The sequence below is a fragment of the Chrysemys picta genome, chromosome 5 (genome assembly GCF_011386835.1).
Source record: "Chrysemys picta bellii isolate R12L10 chromosome 5, ASM1138683v2, whole genome shotgun sequence".
NCBI classification, from domain to species: domain Eukaryota; kingdom Metazoa; phylum Chordata; order Testudines; family Emydidae; genus Chrysemys; species Chrysemys picta.
Genome location: NC_088795.1, coordinates 144,271,246 through 144,297,293, shown reverse-complemented (window position 1 = coordinate 144,297,293; position 26,048 = coordinate 144,271,246). Strand labels below are relative to the sequence as shown.

The 26,048-nt window shown below is 58.7% G+C and overlaps 1 protein-coding gene across 1 annotated transcript; it reads right to left on the bottom strand.

Annotated features, from left to right (window-relative positions):
* Positions 1-636: 636 nt before the first annotated feature.
* VPS16 (VPS16 core subunit of CORVET and HOPS complexes) lies at positions 637-24,303 on the bottom strand. Its single transcript, XM_005278414.5, has 23 exons — positions 24,078-24,303; positions 22,109-22,206; positions 20,692-20,820; positions 19,276-19,420; positions 19,084-19,199; positions 18,660-18,782; positions 16,585-16,640; positions 15,844-15,933; positions 14,128-14,222; positions 12,704-12,780; positions 10,804-10,935; positions 10,601-10,728; positions 10,172-10,207; positions 8,967-9,075; positions 8,741-8,875; positions 8,343-8,451; positions 7,673-7,770; positions 7,333-7,440; positions 6,056-6,133; positions 5,493-5,662; positions 4,533-4,629; positions 3,924-4,027; positions 637-1,566 (listed from the first exon to the last, which is right to left on the bottom strand). The coding sequence occupies exons 1-23, from the start codon at positions 24,286-24,288 to the stop codon at positions 1,422-1,424; spliced, it is 2,589 nt and encodes an 862-aa protein (XP_005278471.3). The 5' UTR covers positions 24,289-24,303; the 3' UTR covers positions 637-1,421.
* Between the last annotated feature and the right edge of the window lie 1,745 nt (positions 24,304-26,048).

Sequence of the window (26,048 nt, the reverse complement as noted above, 5' to 3'; positions counted from 1 at the left end):
GTGCTTGTGGCTTGTCCCGCTCTGTGCCCCCCCCCCCCCCGGCCAGGCTGTGACCCCGCGGGGGGGGGTCCCGGCTGGTCCCGGCCCGGGGGTGCCAGAGGGGCACTGACTGCGGGCGGGGGCGGGCTGGGGCCTCCCAAGGGCTGGTGGGGGAGGATCGTGGCAGGAACCCCCGGCCCTGGGGCAGCTCGGGGGGGGGGGGGGGGGGACAGAGGCTGTGGGGTGGAAGTACCCGGGGAGGGGGGCTGGCTCTACCCCCCCTTCACCCCCATCGGCTCATGCCAGGCTCCAGGAGGAGGAGGAGGAGGAGGAAGGGCACCTAGCCACGCTGACCTGCCTGGCCCCAATGGCAGGAAACAGGACGGACCATGTCCCCTCCCCCCGCCAGCTCTTAGCTGTGTGAACACACCAGGTCTGCAGGGGGGGGTAGCACTGCCCCCCAGCACCACCCCACCTGCCCCTGGAGGAGACACCCCGCAGAGCCTGGCTGCAGCTCGCCCTGCCCAGCTCCTGGGGTGGCTGTGAGCATGGCAGGAAGAGGCATCCTGCCCACCTGAAAAGGTGGCAGCTGAGGGACACATGCCCTACGCAGTCCCAGCTTCGCCCCCCGGGGCCGCAGCAGTCAGACACAGCGTGTGGTGGGGTCTCAACCATTTATTTATCCTAGTGAAGGTTACAGCGTGACAGGCCATCTCCCCTTCCCCCACGTAAATCCAGACACCAGAGCCCCCAGCACTACAGCAGAGTCACTAAGCTTCAGACTTTACTGCCCCCTCTACCTCCCCAGCTCCGCTGGGCACCACAACCCCTCCCCCTTGCTCACCTGGCTGAGCCAATCTCTCCCCACCGCCAGGATGGGGGAAGCTGGGCCTGCTGGAACTGTGGCTACGCTGGAGAGGAGGCTGCTCCTGCCAGAGGCCCCATTGCTATCTGAACAGCGACTCCTTCACCAGGTTTTGTGCTGAGAGAGAAGCTGCTGCTGGGAGGATGGTGGTGCTGGCAGAGGGAGAGGCAGAACTGCTGGGGGGGGGGGGGGCGCGCTGGCTAGCTCAGGGGAGGAAGATGGTACATGCACCTGCACAGGGCAGGGATGGGGGCTAAGCAGGATAGGCTGTCACTCATGAGCAGGGAGGCTAGCTGCAGAGGAACACGGCATGCGAGTTCTTCTCCCACCTCCAGCCACGCACCCTGAACTCCAGAGGGCAGGAATCCACCGCACCCCAAGGACAGGGATCGCTGCCACCTTAGATTCCCCAATACCAGGCCCCAGGTCATGCTGGTGGGCCCCTGGGCTGGATCTGCATGTATGAGAAGCTCCAGGGCTCCTGTCCTTGTAACATCAGTCCCCTACCCCTCAGGAATATACAGAAGGCTGGCTCACAGCAGGCTGCTGCGAGTGGGCGGCCGCAGGGCGGGAGGGGTTATTTTTTCAGGATCTGAGCTTTGGCGCGATTGATCTTCTCCACGACGGAGGAGTCGGTGGCCGCGGTGCACTTGGACAGGACGAGGTTCATCTCGTTCTCATTCTTGTGCTCAATGGCAGCATCGGCAGCTTGGTCCAACTCTCTGTAGGTAAACGATGGGAGAGTCAGCGTCATGCACGGGCAGAGTCAGAAAGGCAGGTTCCGTCTCCCCCAGTTCCCTCTGCTGTGGGACCACCCCCATCCCACCCACCCACACCACCCTGCCTTAGCTGGAGATCTCACAGCCGGTTCAGGGATACCTGGCACCCCCCGCCCCCATAGAGCACATGCTGCCGCGGGTAAGTGCAACCCCCCCGACCCCCCCGCCAAGGTGCATGCTGCTGCAGGTAGGCAGCTGCCACCAAGGACACGGACACACCCATGCAGTACACATGGGAGGCTGAGCACTTGGAGAGGAAGCTCATTCCTTGCAGGCAGGCGCGTGCCCCACCTCCTGGCTGCGTGCAGACAGCGTCAGGACTGTTCCTTGTGTGAAGGAAAATTTACAGAGGGCCTCAGGCTTTGGTCAAGCTAATAGGCCTGAAGTATTCGCTGAGCTTGCTTCTGTGTGTAAGGGGCATGGAGAGGCAAAAGGGGGATGGAAAGTCCCCAAAACAGAACAATGGCCTTGTATGTACAGGGGGCATGAGGTGGTGAAGTGGAAAGTCCCTAAACGCAATTTGCCGTAGCCAAGCTTGTTTTTCTATAGCCACAGTGGAAGCATTAGAAAAGTCAAACCACAGAAGAGCTAGATAGGAACAACAACAACAGGAAAAGCCAAATAAGGGAGATGATTGTTTCTTTCTGCTTTTGACCTTTATTAAATTTTGCAATTGTATTCCAAAGAAGGTAATCAACATGAACTGTATGTGTAATTTGTCTGTGGTTTTAAGCTTTAAAAGGCTTGTGTGTTTCTTGAATCGGGGGGCAGCTACTGAGAGCTGTTACCACCCTGCGCTTGTAATCAATAAAGGAGCCTCAGGCTGATCTGATCCAAACTCAAGGGGTGGTTGATTTTCCACAACACTAATGCACAGGACAGCGCGGGGGAAGATGAGCAGATGTGCACCACGGCCCACTAGGGCGCAGAAGCAGAATCACTGAGCCATGGAGTGAATAGCTCATGGAGTCTCCGTTCGCTCTGGGGGTAGGGCCCTGCAATAATTACGGCAGCCCAGGACCTGAGACACACTGATCACACTCAGACCTCGGTGCCCCAGGTGCAGGAGAGGGTAGTCCCGCCTCCTCTGCAAGAGGTGGGTTTTTCCCTGCTCATAAAACCCTATCACCCCAGCTGAACTGCCCACCTGCTCCCCATCTCCCTGTGACACTCCTCCCACGCTGGGATGGGGGACCCTGACCCCCAACCCTCTCTCTGAACCACAAGATGAGGTGTTAGTCGCGGTACAGAGCCAGACGCCAGTGCATCGAAAGGAGCTCCTCCCCTGCAGAGAGCAACACCCCCTTCCCTGAGAGGGCTCGTGGCATTTGACAGAATGGGGCACAGACGGGGCCTAGACAAATTAGAGGACAGGACCAAAAGAAATCTGATGAGGTTCAACAAGGAGAAGTGCAGAGTCCTGCACTTAGGACGGAAGAATCCCATTCACTGTTACAAACTAGAGACCGAAAGGCTAGGCAGCAGTTCTGCAGAAAAGGACCTAGGGGTTACAGTGGACGAGAAGCTGGATATGAGTTGATGGTGTGCCCTTGTTGCCAAGGCTAACGGCATTTTGGGCTGTACAAGTAGGGGCATTGCCAGCAGATCGAGGGACGTGATCATTCCCCTCTATTTGACATCGGTGAGGGCTCACACTACAAAAAGGATGTGGAAAAATTAGAAAGAGTCCAGCAGAGGGCAACAAAAATGATTAGGGGGCTGGAGCACATGACTTAGGAGGAGAGGCTGAAGGACCTGGGATTATTTAGTCTGCAGAAGAGAAGAATGAGGGGGGATTTGATAGCAGCCTTCAAGTACCTGAAGGGGGGTTCCAAAGAGGATGGAGCTCGGCTGTTCTCAGTGGTAGCAGATGACCGAACAAGGAGCAATGGTCTCAAGTTGCAGTGGGGGAGGTCTAGATTGGATATTGGGAAATGCTATTTCACTAGGAGGGTGGTGAAGCACTGGAATGGGTTACCTAGGAAGGTGGTGGAATCTCCATCCTTAGAGGTTTTTAAGGCCCGGCTTGACAAAGCCCTGTCTGGGATGATTTAGTTGGGGATTGGTCCTGCTTTGAGCAGGGGGTTGGACTAGATGACCTCCTGAGGTCCCTTCCAACCCTGATATTCTATGGTTCATACAGGAAACGCCCATGAATCCCAGGTCACATCTGCAACCCACCCTACACTCAGAACCCAGCCGACCCCCTCCCACCCCCACTTCCGCGCTCAGACATGCTGCCCATGCAGGGTCTCCTGGGGAGCTGGAGCCGCTCCCCGTTAACTCTCCAGCAGACGTACCTCACCAGGATGTGGGCCTTGACCCTCTGCTCAGGGGTCACGCGGGCAGCGTACTTCTTGGCCTCGTGGCGGTTGTGATGTTTCATGCAGATTTCGACAAAGGGCTGGTGTGGAGAACAAGGGAGACGGGAATCGGTGCAGGCATTAGGCTTGGCTCGTGGGGCCGCTCTTCTGGCTCTCTGCAGCCAACCTCGTTCATCTCAACCCTCGCCCCACCCCCCCCCCCGCTGCACCTGCCTCTGCCCTTGGCTTTGGGGGTGTTCTTTAGTGCCCCAGTGCCTGTGCCCGGAACCTCACACTCCGCCCCCTGGGCTGGTGGAATTCTACTGGGAGCTGGAGGAGAGGTGAACTTCCAGGGTCCCATGCTGGGACGACCTGAGCCCCCATCAGGAATCTGCCAGTGGTGCATCTGAGCTGGCCAGAGGGGGCTGCATCTCTAGGCCCACGTTCCCTGCCAGCCTGAGCTCACTCAGCTCCCCCTTCCCGGCCAGGTCAGACCAAAGGCCTGGCGCCCGGTCTGTGGGACCCATACTAAAGGCAGACAGCTGGGAGCGAGCCGGGGAAGGACACTCCCAGCCAGGGGCTCTTATGGTGAAGAGAATCTCTTACCAGGTACCCAACGGGCGACTTCTTACTCTTGGAAAACTTCTCCATCTCCTCCCAGTCCTCCCGCTCGGCCAGGGCGCCGATCTTCAGCCACCAGAACCTGGGGAGCAGACACCTCACGGCTCTTACTGGGGCCATCAAGTCAACTAGTTTAACACCCCCCCCAATGCCCAGTCCCGGAGGACTGCTGGGTCCAATTCCCAAGGGGCCGGCAGTGCATCGATCACCAGCCCAGCCCCATATCCCCCCAAAGTAAAGCCCACCCTGCCTTGCCAGCAACGCTAGGCAGCTGCCACACCCAACACGGACGTTCAGGAGTGAGGGGAGAAAGGCCCCAACAACAGAGGATGACAATGGGACAGGCAGCCTAGGGCTCTGCGTGCATCCAGCCCGTCATCCCATCTAGGCGGCTCTGCACCCTACGCAAACGGATGCTGGTCATGTGACCAATAGGGTTTCATTGTTTCCCTGTACCCACCCCCTCTGTCTGTAGCCGCCTGTCATCTTCCACTTTGGTTGTAAGCCCCGAGGGGCTGTCTTTTTGTTCTCTGTTTGTGCAGTGCCTACAACTGGTCCCCTGGGCACTGTGGCAATACAGATAAATAATAATAGGTCCAATTGCCCAACAAAAAGTCGCCCCCCACCCCCCCCGCCTGCCACTGGTATTTACTCCCCGGGGCTGGCCAGGGCACCAAGGGCTGCAGGGGCCAGAGGACGGAGAAGTGCTGCTCCCCAAGCCAGGCGAGAGCAGCAGCGGGAGCTCATCACATGTACATGCTCTCCCACGGCTGCTGTCCGCACCGCACGGATGGTGCTAAGCACAGGCCATCAGTCTCCAGGGCTGACAACCCAGCCCCCCGCCCTAGCCCTGGTTCCTGCCCCAGCCTCTGACCAGGGGCCTCCGGATACGAGCCGCGTGTACTTGGAACGGCTCATCTGGGGCAGCGCCCGCCCCGCGCCCACCTCTTGTCGGGGATTCGGAAGTCGCGGTACAGCTGCTCCGCCCGCTTGTGGTTGCCGTCCAGGATGAGGCCGTAGACGGTGTCGTGCAGGGAATAATCTACATAGGGTTTGTCCAGCTCGTCCTGCAAGCGGCGCTGCATCCGCAGCAGTTTGATCTGATCCTCTGTGGCCTGTGAAGCAGACACCAGGGCTGGGCTCCTCAGAGGGGCTGAGCCTCTCCCCTGGGGCATCCATCTCCACGAGCAAGGCTGCCCCGCCCCGGACGTTCCCCCCCCAGGGCATCCCCAGAGACACGAAGGGCTCCCAAGGGAAGGCTTGGGCTGTGCTTTACGCTGCCCTATTCCAGGGCCCCCTCAACCCCACGGGCCATCAGGAGCAGAGCACGCTGCTTCCTCAGCCCCTGCTGCCGGGTCCCCACCTGGCAGTGCCGAGCACCGCTCCCAGCCAGGCCCTAGCCCCTAACTACGGCAGGAAGGCTCTCTGCAGCCAGGCCTGGCCGGAGACAGCACCAGCTGGCCCCTGCCGGCTCACCCAGATGCCCCCACGCCCCCAGCCACGCTCACCTTGGCAGCAAACTCGTTCTTGGCTTTGTAGTACTCGTCCACTGCGTTCTGCAGCGCTGCTACACGCCCCTCGATCCGCTGGAAGGGACACAGCAACCGCCGGGCTAGTCACAGCCTCCCCGCCCCACACACTAGGTGGGGCGGCCATGTGAGCCAGCCAGCGCTTCTGGGCGGAGGTGCCTGTGGGTCGGGGCTTGTGACAAACAGACGAGAGAAGGTCCCAATTCTGCAGTACTCGCCCACCGCCCATGAGACAGGGACGGGCCGGGCAGCCAGCTCCCCAGGCACTGTTCCACCTAGCGATGGGTGGGAGCTGTAGCCTGGGCTCCAGGACCTGGGCTCCTCCCGCTGCTTCTTATTGTTCAGTATCCCTGGGCAGCGAATTCCCCTTCCTGCCCCCCAGCGGAGCCAGACAAGTTCGAGAACTCCTGGGAGCCCAGACGCACAGACAAGGGAAACTCGCCTCCAGTGGCCCCAGCCTCCTGGCAAACACCACCAGCTAGGAGGCTGAACAGACCTGGGGGGGTGGGCGGGCAGTTACACCCACCCCACATGCATCATGGAGACTTCACCGCGCTCAAAGCATCAGGCAGAGATCGCCGCAGAGGCACGGAGCGGCCCGACGGAATCCCAGTCCCGAGGGATTCGCCCACCCAGCCCAGTTCCCTCCCCAAGTTCCCCCGTCGTTGCCCAGCCTGCACCATGGGGAGAGGGGCCAGGCTGCTCCCGGGCACCCCTCCCCAGCACACTAAGGCCTTCCCAGGGAACGGGAGAGGAGACACCCGCTCCCTGCGCAGGGAACCCACAGGCCGACACTCGGGCTCCATGCCAGGCAGGGCACACCCTTGCCCATATGTGCCTGCCCTGAAGGGCTGGGGCCAGTCCAGGGTGAGCCTGTCCAGCCTCGGGAGAAGGACACCTCCACATCGCACATCAGGAACCACCCAACTCCCGGCCCGGCGCCCCAAGGCTGGGGGATTAAGGAGAAAGCACTTTCCAATCTTCCCATGATCCTCACATGAGCAGCCTTCTCCCCCCTCCCCCCGGACCCCTACCGCAGGGAGGCCAGTGCCCCCTCAGCGCCGGGCCCCAAGTCCTCCCCGCCCCGCAGAGAGGCCAGCAGCACGGAGGCGTCTCCCATCTCAGCACATCTTTATCCCTCTGCACCAGTTCGTCCGCCCCTCCTCAGAGGCTGGATCCTCCAGCAAACGCCAGCAGAGGGTCTGGCAGCCCCCTCCTCCACCCCGCAAGGCCCCGCCAGCTCCGAGAAGACCCACCTTCTCACTGGAGTAGCTGGAGTGGACGTGGAAGTTCCCGAGCTCCTGGTGATCGTCGTCCTGGTTGTACAGGTCCTTGAGCGTCTCCAGCTCCTGGTGCTTGCAGAACTGGGACATGATACACAAGGTTACAGCCGACACCCCTGCCCCCACGAGAGTCAACGGGCTTGTTACAGAGACACGGTCACAGGACGCCCGCTCGCTCAGCCCCCCGGCCCAGCATGGCACCGGTCACCTCTCACACCACCAGCGGGGGGCCCAGCCCAGTCAGTGCCCTGGCAGCTTACCACACCCATGAGCCCCCCGCTTACGGGCACAGAGGGGGCGGCCGGCCTCTCACCTGGCGGTAGAGACTCAGAGCCACCGGCTGCTTCTGCAACGTCATGAAGAAAGTGCCACGATTCAGTTCGTTCTTCAGGTGCAACACGACGGTGTAAACTGGGGGCAGAGACAGCGCGTTAGAGGGGCTACGGTGCAGAGAGACCTCCCTGCCCCCGCCCCCAGGGCAGCTGAGCAACATACAGCAATCAGGGGAGGTCCAGCCAGCCAGCTCTCAGTGGGGCCCAGAATGTGGGGTGCAAAGGCTTGGGGGGAGGGGAGGGCTTGCTGAGCTCGGGGGGTGGGGGGGGGAAGAAGCTTCCCCACCACCCAGGGACTGGGAGGCACCATCACTTGCAGCTCAGAGCTCAACCTGGCCCTGAGCTAGTCTGGGGGGAGCCGCCCCCCGCCAGTGCATGCTAGAGGGGTTCCTCGGGGCAGGAGGGCAGGTCGGGTGCGGGGGGGGGGTCTCTGGCCCATTCGGTTCTTGGCCACAGGGGGCTCCGATCCTGCTGGTTTGGGGTGCACATGGGCCCGAGACCCAATCTCATTCCCCAGAGACCGCTGGAGCCAGCCCCGCATGGCTCAGACACCGAGACCTGGGCCTGTTGGGAGCCAGGGCCTGGAGTGGAAAGGCTCCAGCGTATTCTGGCCGCTGGAGCCCCTGGGAGCCCTTCCCCGCACAGCTGTACCTAGGTCTGTGTCTCCGCTCTCAATGGCTTTGTTCAGGGCCAGTTGGCTCTTTTTCATCTTCAGCAGCAGCGGGACCTGCTCCCCGGACCTGGGTTCGTACTCCAGCACCTGCCCCCAAGAGAGAAGCCCTTTCAGTGCACAGGCCTCTAGGGTCAGCACCAAGCCAGACCCCAGGCCCCACGTGCTGGGTAGGGGTGCTGGGCCAGCGGGCTCCATTTCTTCAGCAGGGCCGTTCCCTGGGCAAGAGGACACTGCCGGGAGAGGTACCCGCGTGCTGCTCTAGCACCGCGAGCAGAGTTAAACAGGGGTACACTGGGCCAGGTGGTATCACCGGCCACCCTGCCAAATGCCATGTGTTTGGGAGCCCTGCCAGCCCCTCCCCGCGCCACACACACACCTTAATGGCCAGCTCCGTCCGGCCACAGTCGTATGCCCGGGCAGCGATCTCCGAGTACGAGATGCCAGGGGTGTCGCCCAGCTTCTGATTGATGGCGTGTGCAACCTCCTCATCCGACTTGTCCTTCTGCTGCACCTGGAGGGGCGGGAGGGGAGGTCTGGGCCCAGATCTTGGCACCCAGAGGGAGTGCTCCAAGAACTGTCCCCGCTCTGGCTTCCCGGCCTACCTTGTAGCAGGCCCAGTGAGCCAGAATCCTGCTGACGCCCTGGAACTCCGACAGGCGCAGGTACTCGCAGATTTTGATGGCGAGCGGGTACAGCCTCCGCAGAACTAACCTGAGACACGGGCAAAGGGAACGTCAAACGCCCCCGGACGAGAACGCCAGCAGCTCTGCAAGCACAGCTGGGAACCCAGCCAGCTCCCCAGAGCCCTCAGAGCTCCCCAGAGCAGCCCTTTCCCGCCACACCCCACCCGCCTCTGCTAGGCACTGCCCTAGACATTGGCCAGGGCAGCATGTAAACGGCCACGATGGGGGTGACACTAGTTCCCATTTCCCTGCAGGGGACGGGGAGAAATATTTAGGGCCGTGCCCCTGTAAGAGGGCCCAGCCGTAACGCTCGGGGTGAAAGGTCCCCGGCCTGGTGAGGCGGGTAAGCGAGCGATTGCTGCCAGGGAGAGGGGAAGCAGCCCACGGGAGCGACCAGGATGGGGATAAACGCAGCGAGGGAGCCCAGGAAATGGGGGGTCGAATGCCAACAGTAACCTGGGGCAGCCTGCGGGTTTTAATTGTATTTATTTTTAAGCAGCTGTTAGTGATGCGCAGGGCCCCACCTCCCCACACCCACTAGAGAGCAGGTGGGGGTCGCACAGCCGGCCCTGCAGGGACCAGCCAGGGACATCTCCTGTCCATTCAGCCCGTGGTGCCCAGCAGGGAGTGAGAGAGAGGGGCTTCCACCTGCACATGCCCGGCCCAGAGCCAGGCCAGCCGGGCGCTCAGTTGTCTCCACCCAGTGACTGTTCGATGGCCTCTGGAGAACAAGGCCGGTTTCTTCCCAGTGGGCAAGTGAGCGTAGCAGGATGCCATGACGCCTGGGGCCCTAGTTCCCAGCTACAGCAGGGACAGGGCCGGAACGAGCCAAGGCGACTGAAGCTAGTTCCAGCCCTAGGAGGGGGCTGCCTGCCGGGCCCCACACTGGCAGAGGCTGGTGCGTGTCGTGGAGGTTTGTCGAGAGACCCCTGGGTGCCGCAGACAGCCACGCTCCCCACACTTCTACGAGGACAGATGGGGACAGGGAGGGGGCTGAGTAACCAGGCAGGGCCAGGCCGAGCCGAATGTCAGAGCAGGGGCTTCTGATGCAGTAACACAAGTGACTGTGGCCCAGGCCAGAGGGGATGCAATGGTCCCACGCGCAGCCAGGAGGGGGCAGTTACCTGTCCAGCAGGACTTCAATGGTGAGCTGTTTGTATCTACAGCACCTGTTAAGGAGCAGCCGGGTGAAGGAACGGCAGGGGCTGGGCTGTGCCGGCGAGTTCCAGCTCCCACCACGAGGAACAATCAGAGAATCATAGAAGATCAGGGTTGGAAGGGACCTCAGGAGGTCATCTAGTCCAACCCCCTGCTCAACCCTGGGTTTAGCAGGCCAATGCTCAAACCACTGAGCTATCCAATCCCACGGCCTGAACAGTCACGGCACCTCCCCCCTCGGCTTGCACGTTCTTCTCACAGTGCAAGGCCAGAAGTGGCCCCCAGACCCCTAGTCTGACCTCCTGCACAGCACAGGCCCTTGTCCCTGCACGCGCTACACACACCACTCCCTCCCGCAGCGGATCCAGCCTGATCCATCTGCCGGCAGAGGATACTGGGCGAAGGTCAGGGGGATGCCGATCTGATAGTCCCGGATGGCATTCAGCACACGCAGGTCCCGGCACGTCCGCACAAAGCTCTCCGGGGGGAACTTGTCGAGGAAGCACTTTCCGAACGAGGCGGCCTGCGGACAGAGATGTGCCGGCGCTCAGGGAACGGGCGCTGAGACACCCCCCACCCCAAATCCTCCCCCACTTACCCGGAGCAGAGACTTCTGGGTTTCCGGCTCGTGCTCGTAGCCAGCCGCCTCGATGCACTGCCGCACCGCCTCTGCGAGCAGATTCTGGTCCTTGATCTCCCGCAGGTACTCGTCTGCCTTCTGGCTCTGTTTCTGGGAGGGGACGAGAAAACCCTTCGGGTCAGGCCAGGGACGTCCTGAGCTGAAGGACCCGTCTCTGCTACAGCAACCTTCACCCGGTGGGGAGAGGAGCCACGATCAGCACGGGCAGACAGCGCGGCTCCTGTCCCTGGCATGGCCTCTGCCTCCAGGCTCTTTGCAGAGCAGGGTGTTAGAGCCAGAGCGACCACTGACAGGGGGACACGCCCCGCCCGGGGCTCAAAGCGCCCTGTCGCTAAGGCGGGAACGCAGGGGCCTCCTGTTCCCTCCCGGCCTCAGCAAGATGCAGCAAAGCCAGGCCATGCTCTAGGGGTCAGGCACTGGGTGCAGGGCAGAGGTAGCCCCTTTTCTCTGGGATCTCTCAGGGCCGAGGGGGCAGACACAGGGATTCTCCGCTGGGGACGCTGCCTGGCTGGGAAGAGCTGGGCATGGGGACCTGGGAGCCCCGGTGCTTCCCACACCCCCGGCATGGTGGGGACAGGCTGGGAATCCACCTGCCCGTGCAGCTCAAGGAGCCTTAGTTTAAAAAGAAAAGGGGGGCGGGGGCTGGGTTTTCAGCACCCCCAGAGCCACGTTGAACCGAACAGAGGCTGTTCCAACGTGCTCCCCAGCCTCCCTCACGCTGCCGTCACCAGGCCATCTCGGCGCCACCTACTCCAGAGCAAGGGCTGGGCCCCTCTGCCCCGCACTGGTTAAGAAGTGGCTCAGGCACGTCACCGGGCATTGCTGGGGGGCAGAGAGCGAGATTTGTGCCAATAGCCTGCTCCAAAATCCCACCCTCAGGGCACAAAGTTGGCTCCCCCGGGCTCTGAATTCCACTCTCAGAGGCCTTCCATCGAGAACACCCACCCCCCACCCTGAACGCAAACCGCCTCGGTGTCTCCACGGATGGGGCCGCAGGGACTGCAGAGCGAGCCCGGCCCCAGCACCTTGGAGCAGGGCAGGAGCGGACAGGAGCGAGGGTGGAGCAAGGAGCACGAGACGTGCTGCTCTGTCTCTGCGCAGCCCCGTCACAGAGGTCAGCTGTAGGCCCCTTGGCTTAACGGCTAAGAAAAGGCCAACCCCCTTAGCGAGCTTTCCGCATCGTTTGCGAGAAGGGGTGTAACCGCTCGGGAGAGTGGAAAGTTTAGTTGCTCAGTCTAATGTCCTGTTTAATCACAACCCCCAATGCACTGACCCCATTAGCACGGGACGTCCGGACAGTGCAACATGCTTGGGAATTTGCAACACGTAACAGACAAAGGGGAACATGTTCCACTGCCATGTGTGTACGAAAGGCAGCAATGGCGATCGGTAAAAGAACGCATTGCTGAGTTACCGGGATCAGCCAGCCATCGGCACAAGGACTGGGGACTGTATTTCCACTCTTAGCTTGCGCTGTTCTTAAGTAACAAAGGCAACTTTATTAATAAAGGCAATCAAGCTTGACTGCTCCTGTCTTGCTATTTTATGGTTACCGGCTAAGACCAAACCGCTAATGATCTATAGATTTATCTGTACCTGAGAGAGCCCTAAGAGAAGGGACCACCTTGTCTGGAGCCAGACTCCCCTCTGGCTTGGCCAGTGGTCCCTGCAAGCTACTGGGCTATGGAGAGGCTGGGATAGCTCTGAATGCAGTTTCCGTGGGACCCATGGGCTGCTGTGACCCTCCCTGGCCCCTCCGTTGGATCACTGACTGTCCCTTTGCCCCTGCTGATTTCCAAGGGGAAGGCGGGGACGGGGCTGGGAGATGGCAGGATGCCATCGCAGAAGTGTCCCTTACCTCATACTCTCTCTGTGCTTCCAGCAGGAGAGCCCCAGGCGCCATGGAAGCGATTTTAAAGATCTCCTCGCTGGCCTCTGAAACAAGGACAAAACACCCTCAGACGCTGCCCCAGACCGGGGGCCGAGCCACCCGCCATTGGGTGAGCCCACCCCCACATGCATCTTCCACAGACCTTTCCACACACACGCAGATTTAAAGAGGAACGTGGGTACCAACAGCCACACGTCACAGATAGGGAAACTGAGGCACAGACCAGGGAAGTGACTTGCCCAAGGCCACCCCGCAAGTCCAGGGCAAGGCTGGGACCCAGACCCTGGTGTGCCGACTTCCAGCCCAGGCTCTTCTCCACTAGAACTGCCTCTCTCCCAGCTGTGTTCCGCAGGCCGGCGATCGTTGGGAAGGGAGAGCCCCGTGGGTCGCTCTGCGGAGACACAGAGCTCCCCTAATCCCCCAGCACAGGGATGGGAGGAGGGGGCCTGGCTTCTGGCCTTGGCTTCACACCACCAGGGAGGAAACAAGGGCTCTCCTGGGGGGCACTGCAGGCCAGCGTGACCTGTCTGACAGGCGACAGGAGCAGTCGGGGTCTCAGGCCAACCTCCAGGAGACATTTCCCCGCGTGGCCAAGCCACCAGGACACACCCGGCCACGGCTGGGCCAGGCAGGACTTCAGCCGCAACTTTGCTGCGCAGGAGCCAGCCGCATCAGCAGCAGAGGGAGGAGGGGTCAAGCTTAGAAGAGCCGGGGTGCTGCGGGTTAGAACTGAGGGGCATGGGCAGGGAGGGGGCACCAGGCCTGGAATAGCAGGGGGGAAGGGGTTGGGACTGAGGGGCATGGGCAGGGAGGGGGCACCAGGCTGGAATAGCAGGGGGAGGGAGGGGTTAGAACTGAGGGGCATGGGCAGGGCTGGGTGGGGAGGGGAAGGGGGCACCAGGCCTGGATGGAATAGCGGGGGGCAGGGGTTGGGATTGAGGGGCATGGGCAGGGCTGGGTGGGGTGGGGAAGGGGGCACCAGGCCTGGAATAGCGGGGGGGGGGGGGGCGGGGAGGGGTTGGGACTGAGGTGCATGGGCAGGGCTGGGTGGGGAAGGGGCACCAGGCCTGGAATAGCGGTTGGGACTGAGGGGCATGGGCAGGGCTGCATAGAAGCCCAGGACCGGAGTAGCCAGGAACAGGGGTTGCTGCACGTGCTGTGTGGGGGAGGAAGGGAGTTTTTCGACATTCTACCCGATTATCAGCTCCCTCACCCCCAGAGCCAGTCCTGGCTGCCAGCTGCCAAGGACGACGAGGACATGCAATCCGGCATCCAACAGAGCCCGTGTCTCAGGCTGCCGCCCTCTCCCTCCCTCCCTGGATCTCAACTGGGTTTGGAAATCTGGAAATGCGCGTCCAACAGCAACCGAATCCCCACCCCCGCAGGCTCACCGGGGATTTCGTGCAGGAACTCGTGCGTGGTACGAGAGAAGATCCTCACCCCGTCCAGCTCCGGCACCAGGTAGGAATCCTCGTCCAGAATGAACCTACGCTCTCCGCTAAGGGTCCACAGCTCCGCAACATGCCTCCAGGAGCCCCGCCCCACCCGGCGATCCCGCCGAGCTGGCCCCGCCCCTCCCCACCAGGGTCAGCCCCGCCCCGCCCGGCGATCCCGCCGAGCTGGCCCCGCCCCTCCCCACCAGGGTCGGCCCCGCCCCGCCCGGCGATCCCGCCGAGCCGAGCCCAGTCACAAGGCTGGGGTGCTATCCCTGCTCGGGAGAGGGGCAGAGGGGGGCCCAGTGGAGAGACCGAGTCTTTCCAGAGTGGTAATCGCTAATGGGAACACGCTGGGACAGGAGACCAAGCTGCAGCTCACAGGACTCAGCTGATCTCCACCTATTAGGGATCAGGAGGAGACTTTTGTGGGCAGGGCCGGCTCCAGGGTTTTGGCCGCCCCAAGCAGCCAAAAAAAGCCGCAATCGCGATCTGCAGCGGCAATTCGGCGGGAGGTCTTCGCTCCAAGCAGGAGTGAGGGACCGGCCACCGAATTGCCGCCGAATACCTGGACCTGCCGCCCTTCTCCGGAGCAGCCGCCCCAAGCACCTGCTTGCCAGGCTGGTGCCTGGAGCCGGCCCTGTTTGTGGGGGCCCAATGACGCCCCCCCCTTTCCCCATTGGCTACGGCAGGGTTCTTATACCTTCCTCTGGGGCAGCTGGTGGGGCCGCATCAGGCCCCGGGGCTGAGCCCGTCTGGCAGCTCCTGCGTTCTGACAAGCCCCAGTCAGTGGCAGAGGCAGGCACAAATCCAGATCTCCTGGCTCCCAATCCCACGCTCTACCCCCCGGGGGTCCCTCGACTCACATCTCTGACTCAGAACAAGAAGTGCAGTTCAGGAATGACTAAGAGCCTGACCAAGGCCGATCACAGGGCCAGACTCACTCCCAAGGCCGTATACGCTGAATGAGGAGAGGGAAACAGAGTCAGGCTAGAAGCAGAGATTCCCCTTGGAGGAGCATGAGGCAGGCTGCCCTGGGACCAGCCGCACGGCGGAAGGGAGGAACCCACAATGGCAGCCAGAGGGCGGGCGGCAGGCCAGACAGGAGTTAGCAGTGTGAGCCGGGGGCAGAGGGGCCAGTGGGATTTGGCGCGTCTGTGCAAAGACGTCACATGGGGGAGCAGCAGCCTGTCCCTAGCGGGGCAGTTCTGTCCTTAGCAGAGACAGCGAGGCCTGGAGCATTCAGAAAAGGGACGAGAGCAGCGGGGAGCAGAGTGGCAGATGCCCGAGCAAAGGTGGGAGGAAGGAGCCTCTGTCGTCACACCCAGCTGGGCTGCCCAGGGACCGAGGGGACGCGACACCATCTGGGAGCTCTGAGGAGCTAATCACTTCACGGGGGAGGGGGCTGCGCCGGGGGGGGGGGGGGGGGGGGAGAAGACGGTAGATGTAGGGGTAGGAGGAATGGACGTAACAGGATGATCAGGCTCCTGACAGGCAGCGCTGCCGGGGCTGTGCCAGAGGGAAATGGCAAAGCATCGAAAACGTAACAGAGGCAACGGTCCCACAGCAGCCCCTGGGGAATCGGGCTGAGGCCCCAAGGTGCTTCTCAGCCCCCCGAGCACTTCCTGCCTCGACACCCCAGGATCTGCCCTGCTGCCCCGCTCCAAAGGATACTGAATACACTCCTTGGACTTCCCAGCCACCAGGAGCCGGCGATCCCACGCCGCCACCACTGCCCGCTGCTTGCTCCGGGGGCGCGTGCACCTGTCGCAACGAGACGGCTGTTCCCTTAGGACACACTGGAGTGAGGCTGTGCCCAGCGCCACAGCCCCTCAGCCAAACTCCCCGGCCTGCTGCAGCCCGCTCCTGCCGCTCCGCAGACGTTCCCAAACCTCCCCGCCAGCCTCCCTCCACACAGCCCCTCTCAGCCAAACTCCCCGGCCTGCTGCAGTGACGTTCCCAAAGCTCCCCGCCAGCCTCCCTCCACACAGCCCCTCAGCTAAACTCCCAGCGACATTCCCAAACCTCCCCACCAGCCTCCCTCCACACAGCCCCTCAGCCAAACTCCCCGGCCTGCTGCAGCGACGTTCCCAAACCTCCCCGCCAGCCTCCCTCCACACAGCCCCTCAGCCAAACTCCCCGGCCTGCTGCAGCGACGTTCCCAAACCTCCCCGCCAGCCTCCCTCCACACAGCCCCTCAGCCAAACTCCCCGGCCTGCTGCAGCGACGTTCCCGAACCTCCCCGCCAGCCTCCCCGAGTCACACTCAGCCCACGGCAGCATCGGTGCCCTCCTGGAGCCACACAGCCGCTGGCGAGGTACCCGCTCCAGGCCAGCGCCCCAGAGGAGGAAGGGGGCCCAGACAGCTCGAGGGGGGAGAGGCCCCATTCCACAACAAAACAAGAGCCCCACTTACCAAACCATCTGTCTGGGCGGAGTGCGGAAATCGCAGCTGAATTCACCCAGCTTCTCCTGCAGGGGAAGAGACGCGATTTACAGGGACGTACGGCTGGGAGGTGAGAGGAGCGCAGGCTCTGCTCAGACGGGGACATCAGGATCCTCCGCTAGGGCAGCTGTAGGAACCTTCCCAGCACCACGTGCCGCACTGAGCTGGTCACTAGCACCGCGGTGCTGTCTGCGCCCCCAGGAACACCAGCGCCACGTCCACACAGAGACCAGGGTACGGCTCTGCTCCATCTGCTCGGGCCAAGAGCCCAAAACTGGGCAATCCCCAGCCAGCATCGCACCACTGGAGAGGAGTCAACAGTGTGCTCTTGTTGCCAAGAAGGCTAACGGCATTTTGGGCTGTATAAGTAGGGGCATTGCCAGCAGATCGAGGGACATGATCATTCCCCTTTATTCGACATTGGTGAGGCCTCACCTGGAGTACTGTGTCCAGTTTTGGGCCTCACACTACAAGAAGGATGTGGAAAAATTGGAAAGAGTCCAGCGGAGGGCAACAAAAATGATTAGGGGGCTGGAGCACATGACTTATGAGGAGAGGCTGAGGGAACTGGGATTGTTCAGTCTGCAGAAGAGTGAGAGGGGATTTGATAGCTGCTTTCAACTACCTGAAGGGGGGTTCCAAAGAGGACGGAGCTCGGCTGTTCTCAGTGGTGGCAGATGACAGAACAAGGAGCAATGGTCTCAAGTTGCAGTGGGGGAGGTTTAGGTTGGATATTAGGAAAAACTATTTCACTAGGAGGGTGGTGAAGCACTGGTATGGGTTACCTAGGGAGGTGGTGGAGTCTCCTTCCTTGGAGGTTTTTAAGGCCCGGCTTGACAAAGCCCTGGCTGGGATGATTTAGATGGGGATTGGTCCTGCTTTGAGCAGGGGGTTGGACTAGATACCTCCTGAGGTCCCTTCCAACCCTGAGATTCTATGGTTCACTGAGGCTGTCTCAGACCCAGCTGCTTGCACCAGAGGCTCCGGGGACTCACGAGAGCAGACTGCAGCCACGGCCTCCCCCAGCCTAGTGGCCGGCAATGTAGAACCGATGAATGAAATTGCTTTTAATTGTTCACTTTATTAATGTAACTTCCTAAGTAAAGTTTTATGAATGAAACAACATTCATTCATAAAACCGGTTACCCTAGTAACTGGCTAATTGACAATTAAGATTCTTGTTAAGAGCCATAGCTGTTCAGCCAGTTGCCCTTGTAAGTTTCACTGTCAATCCAATTCCTGCTTAAATCACTGAGACTTGCATTGTTTCAGTATTGGAACTTCTGTTCACTGTTTGCCATCTTGTAATTCAAACCCCATTTTAAAACGCTGACTCCATTTTGTAAGGGTTTGCTGCAACCTTCATTTTTGCAAACCCTGCTGTAATCTTATTAGTTTAGTTTAGATGTGTGAATGAGGGATGTATGGATGATAGAATCAACCTCCAGCCCCAGCCTGTCCTGATGAAATAGAGTTCAAACACCAATGGCTGAAGATGCAGACAAGAGCCCTAACAAAGTAAGAAGAATCCACCCTAAAAAGAAAAGGTACAATAGAAGGAAGATCAAAGCCAGGTCCGAGTCTGAAAGTCACGTCTGCAATTGACGGGTGATCAATCACCAAACCCAGAGGCAGCGTGACACAGCAAGACGCATAGACTCTGGATTCAAACTAAAGCCTACAAAAAGGATGGGTGAGATGGAAAACTTTGGAGGAGGGTAACATTCTGCTGCCAACTTGGAAGGGCATCGGTGCACCCAACAGAGACCCAGCTCGTCCTTGTGCCCGGCTTTCCCGGCCAGTTACCGCCACAAGCTACGAACCCAAGCCATGTTCAGGACTGGTAACTATACAGCAGCTGCAGAACATCTGATGGGTGTGTGGGTGGGGGGAGGGGGGGATAGGTATTAGTTATTGGTCATAAATCAAATTGTGTTATCATAATAAATGTGGCATCTTTGTCTTGCCCCCTAAAACGATCCTGTGTAGTTTTGTCTGCATAACATTATGTGATGGACAGGCAGCACCCGAGGGGCAGCACTCACCTTCAGGGAGGACGTCCCCATCCAGATAGAGCCCGTGTCCGTGAACAGGGCCAGGTAGCAGTAGTTGAAGGACACTGCCATCTGCACGTACGCGCCAGCGTGGGGGCTGATGCCAGGTGGAGTCTACAATGCAGGGAGAACAAGACAGAGGTGATAAAGGGACAGACGGACACAGCAGCAGCTCAGCAGGGCGCAGGTTGGGGGGATTGGCACTGAACACACCACTGGTGCTTGTGAAAGGGCAGAGTCCCGGAGAGTGCTGTTCTCTCTCCAGCCTGTGAGCAGCGGCAGGGCCACCCCAGGGACACAAGGGGAGGGCAAGCACAGGCTTTACCAGCTGTGCGGAGAGGTAGAGGCCTTTGGTCTCCAGGTCGGATCTGGCCCCTCCCACCAGTGATTGCTTCCCTGTTGCTCACTCACTCACCACCACAGAGCAGGACGTGTTGTCCAGGAGGTACAGGTCCTGGCCAACGGCTAACAAGATGATGGTCACTCTGTCCTGGGACAGGACGGCCCAGCAGGAGGGGAGCTTCTGCAGACCTGCCGGAGGGCAGACACAGGTGGTCAGGCCCCTTGCCCAGCCCCGAAGGAAAGGGCGGGGGCAGGGGTGGCGTACCTGGTACCTCCGGCATCCTGCGCAGCTTGAGGTCGTCGATGTTGGTGGTGAGGGAGAAGCGTTGCGCTCCGGTGAGGATGGCCACGCCCGTGCCATACTCCGTGTGGAAAACCTTCGCCTCCCGCACGTGGTTCTGCAGGACCTCCTGAGCCATGAGACAGAGAGACAGGGGCATGGCCCAGGGACCGCCACGGAGACTGGGGAAAGCATGGAATCGCCAGCGGGGGGCCAGAGAATGAGACCCTGAACTATGGACACGGCCGGATGAGGGTCTGGGGCAGCCCCTTCTCGCTCTACCGCATGGCTCCGAGTCACAGCCACAGCCCACACTGCCGCTAGCTAGTTCTCGCTCCGACCAGCCTGTTGGGGGTGGGTGAGCCGGCGATACAAGGCCTCAGGCCTCTTTGCCGCGGTTGTCAGCTAACCCCCCGGTACTGCAGCCACGGTGCAAGAGGCAGGGAGAGCCCAGCGCCCGGGTGAGATCCCGGCGCCGGCAGGGACCCCGGTCTCCCGGCACCGGCAGGGACCCCGGTCTCCCGGCACCGGCAGGGACCCCGGTCTCCCGGCACCGGCAGGGCTCCTGAGAAGCACGGCAGAGATGCCATTTGCACAACTGCATTTCCAGCTCGTACCGTGAGCCCAGCTCCACCCTGCCTCCTCAGGAAAGCCTCAGCGGGAGCTCTGCCCAAGGGACACCTGCCGTCCCAGCCAACCTGAAATCGCGCACAGCTCACGCCTCCATTCAAAGGATGTTCTGAGATGAGCGGGGCCCTAACCTGCTGACAGCTCCTCCGGGTCCCTCAGGCCAGTTCGCAGCCCTAGTGACAGCCGTGCCCAGCTTCCTGGCTGCCCCCTCCCAGGGCCCAGGCAGTGACTCATGCGTGGATCCAGGCCAAGGATGGATTTGGGAGCCTCACCATCCCCAGCGCAGTCAAAGGCGTGTAATGTGCCAGTTTGTTGGCAAGCGGAACACAGTCCCCTCCCCTCTGCCCCCGCCAGCGCCTTTCGGGGGTCAAAGCACGGTACACACAGCGACGGAGTCAGCCTCACATCATCCCCTGGGAGCCAGACCAGGCCCGGCCCATGACTCCTCAGCTCCGAAAAGGAGAACGAAGTCCCAAGTGGAACGAATTTGTTCCAGGTCATGCAGCAATTAATGGCAGATAAAGAAAGAGAACCCAGGAGTCCTGCTCATGGCTCCATGCTCTAACCACCAGATTACACAGTCCCTCCCACAGATAGGAATAGAACCCAGGAGTCCAGGGCTCCCAGAACCCCCGCTCCCAGCCCCAACTCCCGACTAGAGCAGGGAAGAGAACCCAGAAGTCCTGGTTCTCACTTTCTTGATCCAAATGCCAGCCCAGCCCAGCCTCCCTCCGCTAACGAAGCCACCCAGCCCGCGCCATCCGCACTCACGTTGCCCATGCTGAAGTGTCGCTTGAATTCACAGAAGAGGTTGTAGATGAGGACGGTGCCGTCCTCCTGGATGCAGAGCAGGTCCTCACTGGCAGTCCAACCCAGCTGCACCACCTGGCCGCTCTTCCACTGCGGGGAAGGACAGAACCACGCCCCGCACATCAGTCCCGCTGCCCGGAGGGGTCACTTTCATACAGTGACAGGAAACCCCTGTAACTACGCTGCGGAATTCACACCAGCCAGCACCGCAGAGCTGGAGCCACAAGCCACCTCTCTGGGCCTCCAGCCTCTGCTGCTCCAACTCCAGCCATCAGGCCCTCCTCCTTGGCACCTGGCTGTCCCTGGCCTTTCACGACTCCACCCTGCCCTGGTTCTCCTCCTCCCCCTCCAGCTGATCCCCATCTCCATGGGGTCCCACAGGCCCCCTCCTTTCTCCCCATATTGCCCCCTATGCAGCTTCAGGTGCGTCCTTCTGCTGCTGACCTGTCCCTCCCTTCCCAGCCTCTCCGCCTCCAACTCAGTCTGTCTCCTCCAGGAGGTCAATGTCCCACGGCCATGCCCTCCCCACGTCACCGCCTCTGTCGCTGCTGGTACCACCACCTCCCTCGCTGCTCACACCCAGACCCTGGGCACTAGCTCAGGCTCCCCGAGGCTGCGGTATTCATTCATTGTTACAGAAGGGGATCGAGCTGAGATTGGGGCCCCACTGTGCACACAGTCAGAGACAGCCCCTGCCCCGGAGCGTTAAAATCAACACAAACCAGATGATGGGGGAGCGAGGCACTGAGACGCTAAATGACTAGCCCAAGGCCTCACAGGAAGGCAGTGGCAGAGGCATGATCTCGGAAGCCCTAGTCCACCCCAGCTGCAAGCTCCTGGGGGCAGGGCCCGAGCCTGTTTGGTATGGAGTGCATTGTGGGCTTCACTGGAAATAAATAATAGCTAAAATTTGGATAATCCACCCTCCTGCTTCAGGACGTCTCCTGACTGCTGCCAGGGTCAGCGGGCTGTGTCCAGCCCCTCCTCCCATAGGCCACTGTCAGACTGGCCTCTGAAGCACTGGGCCTTGCCCACTGCTGGAGGCGGGATACCACAACACACGTCACTGCTTCCGTGCAGCCTAGGAAGCCCTGTGCTCCAGACTTCCCGCCCCAGACGCAGGCCAATCAGTTCCAAGCTCCTGAAGACACCTCGGAGGGATACACGGGAAGGATATAAAAGGGAGTTAGTTGGAGGTTGGTCCTGCTTTGAGCAGGGGGTTGGACTAGATACCTCCTGAAGTCCCTTCCAACCCTGATCTTCTATGATTCTATGAACATGGTGGCGCTAAAAGGATATCGCCTGCGTCCTGGTGCTACCAGTAGGACAGGCCCACAGGGAGTTGGCACTAGCTGGCCACACCGAGCTAGGCACTCACCAGAACGCTGGCCAGGGGAACGCCCGAGGCCGAGTAGATCTCCAGCAGCGGTCGGGAACCAGGTGACTTCTCTTTCCTGAAGTTATTCTTCAGCAAAGCTGCAAGAGACAATCTGCAGTGAAACAACAAAGGGAACCCAAACCCAAACCACCCTGCTCTCAGGAGACCGTCAAAAGGCCCCGTGCTCCCCAGGACTGCAGCGGGACAAGGCTCAGCCTCCTCCCCTGCATCACGGGTGAGCAGCTCACCATTTCCCACACCGAATTTACATAATCCTTCCTTGCCCCTCAGTTCCGCTCAGACAATGTCCCTAGTCTGGTCAGTTTCCCTTCCTGGTTCTCCCCATTAGCTCCTGTGCTGCGGGGTTTGGCTGCAGAGGAAGATGTAAGAAGTCTAGCGGAGACGCACTCTGCACAAAGGCTGGCATAGAATAACCTCTTCCCAACCGAGACTCTAGCAGAGGGTCACTTTAAAGCAGGGTGAAAGGGGGGGGGGGGGGAATCAATGATTTTCTTTAAAAAAAATAAAAATAAATGCAGGTTTATTTTTAAAAGTGCATCCTATTTAATCTTAAATTTGAACTGACAACCTACACCAAGGCCTAAACTTACTACACTCTATAAAAATAAATGAAATACAAAAAACATTATTAAGTAGTATGTTTGCTGCTGAGGTTTTTAAGAAAGTCAAAGCACAGAACTCGTATAGTCACTGGCTAAGCACTGGGAACTAATGTTTGCTGAAGTGCTAAACCGGCTTTTGACAGCAGGTGCAGAGAATGTTTTCTTCAATTCAGTTTATTCAACTAGTCCAGTTCAATGACTAGTTCATTCAAAGAAACCAAATGGATGTTGAAAAAGCAGGAAAGCTTGTTTTCCTCTTCCAATCTACGAAGAAAACAAGGTGTGAGAGGATGAAATCTACTAGTTCTAAAATCCCGAAGGAGTTGCTAACCAGAAACAATCAGTTCCATTCACTAAGATAAGATAATACTTCCTTCCTTTGTTTAATAAGAACATAACATAAGAACGGCCATATTGGGTGAGACCAAAGGTCTATCTAGCCCAGTATCCTGTCTTCCAACTGTGACCAATGCAGGTGCCCCAGAGGGAGTGAACAGAACAGGGAATCATCAAGTGATCCATCCCGTCACCCATTCCCAGCTTCTGGCAAACAGACGCTATGGACACAATCCCTATTATTGTTTAATAAATCACGTTTAAATGCAAAATGTGTTTTGATGAACTTTGATACTTTTTTCTTATGTATACAGCACATTTAAGGTATTTTTACTTACTTACATAAAAATGAAATGCTGGTTTTGTGCATTTTAATTGAATTTGAATTTCCATCCAAATAAAGCTTGAGCCAAATCACAATAAAAAATTAACCATCTAGTAAATAAGAAATGCATCAGTCACCATTTTCCATCATCATAAAAAACATAATTAAGAATATGAATAAATATAATTGCTTAATTAAATGCATATCGATATAGTGTAGCCTCTTGGTTAGCAAAAAGCAGCTTGAAGTTCAGGGTAAAGGCTAAACTTAGTTGGAAATCTACATATTTAAATGATGACCGACCAATGAGAATCAATCTTTATTTTAGGAAAATAACTAGAAAGTACAAATGCAAAATAGGATTCAAATGGATGATTTAAATCAAGGTTTCCTGCTGGCTGATTTAAACCATGATTACAATCAGTGATTTCAATCCCTCTGGTTGAAATCAATGTGTCCTGCTTTAAAGCGCTAGCCCTGGAGCTATTTGCCCTGGGGAGACAGGGACACGTGTGGCCAGGAAGACAAACTGGCACCTCAGGATCCAAATGGACCTGTTGCAAACTGAGCCCCCACCCTGGCCTGGAGCAGAGCTAGCAGCTTTTGGAGAATGAGAACATCAAAGGTCACACAATCCACACCACAACCCTCTCTCCATTAGGAGAGGTGCTTGTCCTGGCCGTACCAATGGGGCCCCCATAAGGTGCAGCAGCCACCAGGCAATCCCGCAGATCCTCCTTCAGGTTCCATGCCATGCTGTACAATTCAAACTTCCTGCAGCAAAGCAAACAAACGAGAGGAGAAGTTAGGGACCTGAGAGCGATCACTCGCTCTTCCTTCCCCGTCAGCTCCAGAGCCATTCCTTCAGCAAGGCCCAACCCTGCTATAAACTCCATGCCGGCAGCCCCCTGCACTCGCAGGGCGCCCTGCTGACCTCTACGGCACAGGATGACAGACCAGGAGGCTAACTAACAATGGAGACAGATAGGGGCTCCACAGAGCAGCACCCTGCCTTCAGCACCGCTCAGCAGTTGTGAGGGAATAGGCCTGGCTGGCCTACCTTGCACCGATCTGAACATCGGCGAAGACTCGCCATATAGGCCCGCCCTGCAGGCCACAACCCTGAACCAAACTAAGTGTCATGTTCTCTCGGTCAAGGGTCATGCCCAGAGGAGGGAGGGGGGCCAAGGAGGGAAAGAATGAAAACCCCAGCAGCAGAACTAATGAAATATGTTCATGGCTGGTGAAATATAATAACCGCTTGTGTGAAGCAATAGGTAACTTTAGCTGCATGCAAACTGACTAAATGCAGCTTCTCCTTTGGGTGATCTGTGGCCTCCCATGATTCCAGCTAAATGCAAGGTAGCCAATCATGTTCCTTCTGGGTGCTCTGTGACCACCCCGAATTTCTAGATAAATGCAAAACTAGCCAATCATGTCTCTCTTTTGGGTGCCCAGTAACCCCACCCCGCTGCACTATCGGTAACACCCCGGAAAACTAACATGCACCCTACCGAGAATGTACCCTAACTGGTGCCAAGTTTTGACTGCATCAGGCTTCTCGAGAAGCCCTCCACCCAATATGCACCCAATTCTCGGAAAATAAAGGGGGAAGTTGCCGGGAAAGGGAGCAGACCCTAACCCTTTATTTTTCGTAAATGACGTCTAACTTGTAACATGTGTGTGGTTTGTAAGAATAAAAGGAGCCTGTGAACTCTGTTTGGGGGAGCAGTTTCTCATTGCTATCCCCAACGCGTTGGTATGTACTGCAATAAACTGGCCTCAGGTTTGAGTCTGAACTAAAATCAATGCGTGGGTGACTTTTTCCACAACAAGGTTCACACAACACTCAGGATTCAAACCATTACCCTGGTATCCGTTATTTACCAGCTGCTCTGTCAGGGCTGGTATTTACCAGTCTGAGCCAGGCCTCTCTGACCTCTTTCCTCTCACCCCAGCAAAGAGCTTTCAGGGCTTGGGTGAGGAGACGGGAGGGGATCTACAGGCTGCCCCACTGGTCTGATGATGCCAGTCTGGTCAGTGGCTGAGAACTCTTCCCCTGGTCCCTTCTAGGCGTAACCTGCAACTTCAGTGCCAGGAGACCTTCTCCCTCCTTTTCTACCTCAGCTGACAGCTGCGGTTATTGTCATAATTGGAGTACCTTATTGATCAGCTGCAGACAAATCATCCAAGGAAAATCCAACACCTGACGTAAAAGGGTTAAGACCCAGTTTTATGATTAAATTCCAGTCTGAGTAACTTCATTCAGCCTCCCTCAATTCCCTCTGCACTTTGAACAGGCTATGCCAGGGGTTTCAAACTGGGGGTCAGGACCCCTCAGGGGTCACGAGGTTATAACATGGGGGGGGGGGTGCGCATGCTTTACCGGCAGCATTTATAATGGTGTTAAATATATAACAAGTGTTTTTAATTTATTTGGGGGGGAGGGTGTCACACTCACAGGCTTGCTCTGTGAAAGGGGTCAGCAGTGAAACAAAGTGTGAGCGCCACTGGCCTATGGGATTGTGTTCACTCCTGGCTCTGAACTACTCTGTAGTGTTACTCTGGACCGTTCATGAGCTATCAGGTTCCCTCACGGAGGCAGCTGCATTTCACTGGCAGTGAAATGAGTCCTGTGTACATACTGTTATAAAAT

Coding starts and splice junctions, on each gene's coding strand:
- VPS16 (XM_005278414.5), bottom strand. CDS start 24,288: ATGGAGTTTATAGCAGGGTTGGGCCTTGCTGAAGGAATGGCTCTGGAG. Junction 8,452..8,740: donor GGACGGAGCTGGCCATTAAG/GTGTGTGTGTGG, acceptor TCTTGGGGGCAG/GTGCTGGAGTACGAACCCAG. Junction 4,028..4,532: donor AGTCGCCCGTTGGGTACCTG/GTAAGAGATTCT, acceptor TCTCCACACCAG/CCCTTTGTCGAAATCTGCAT.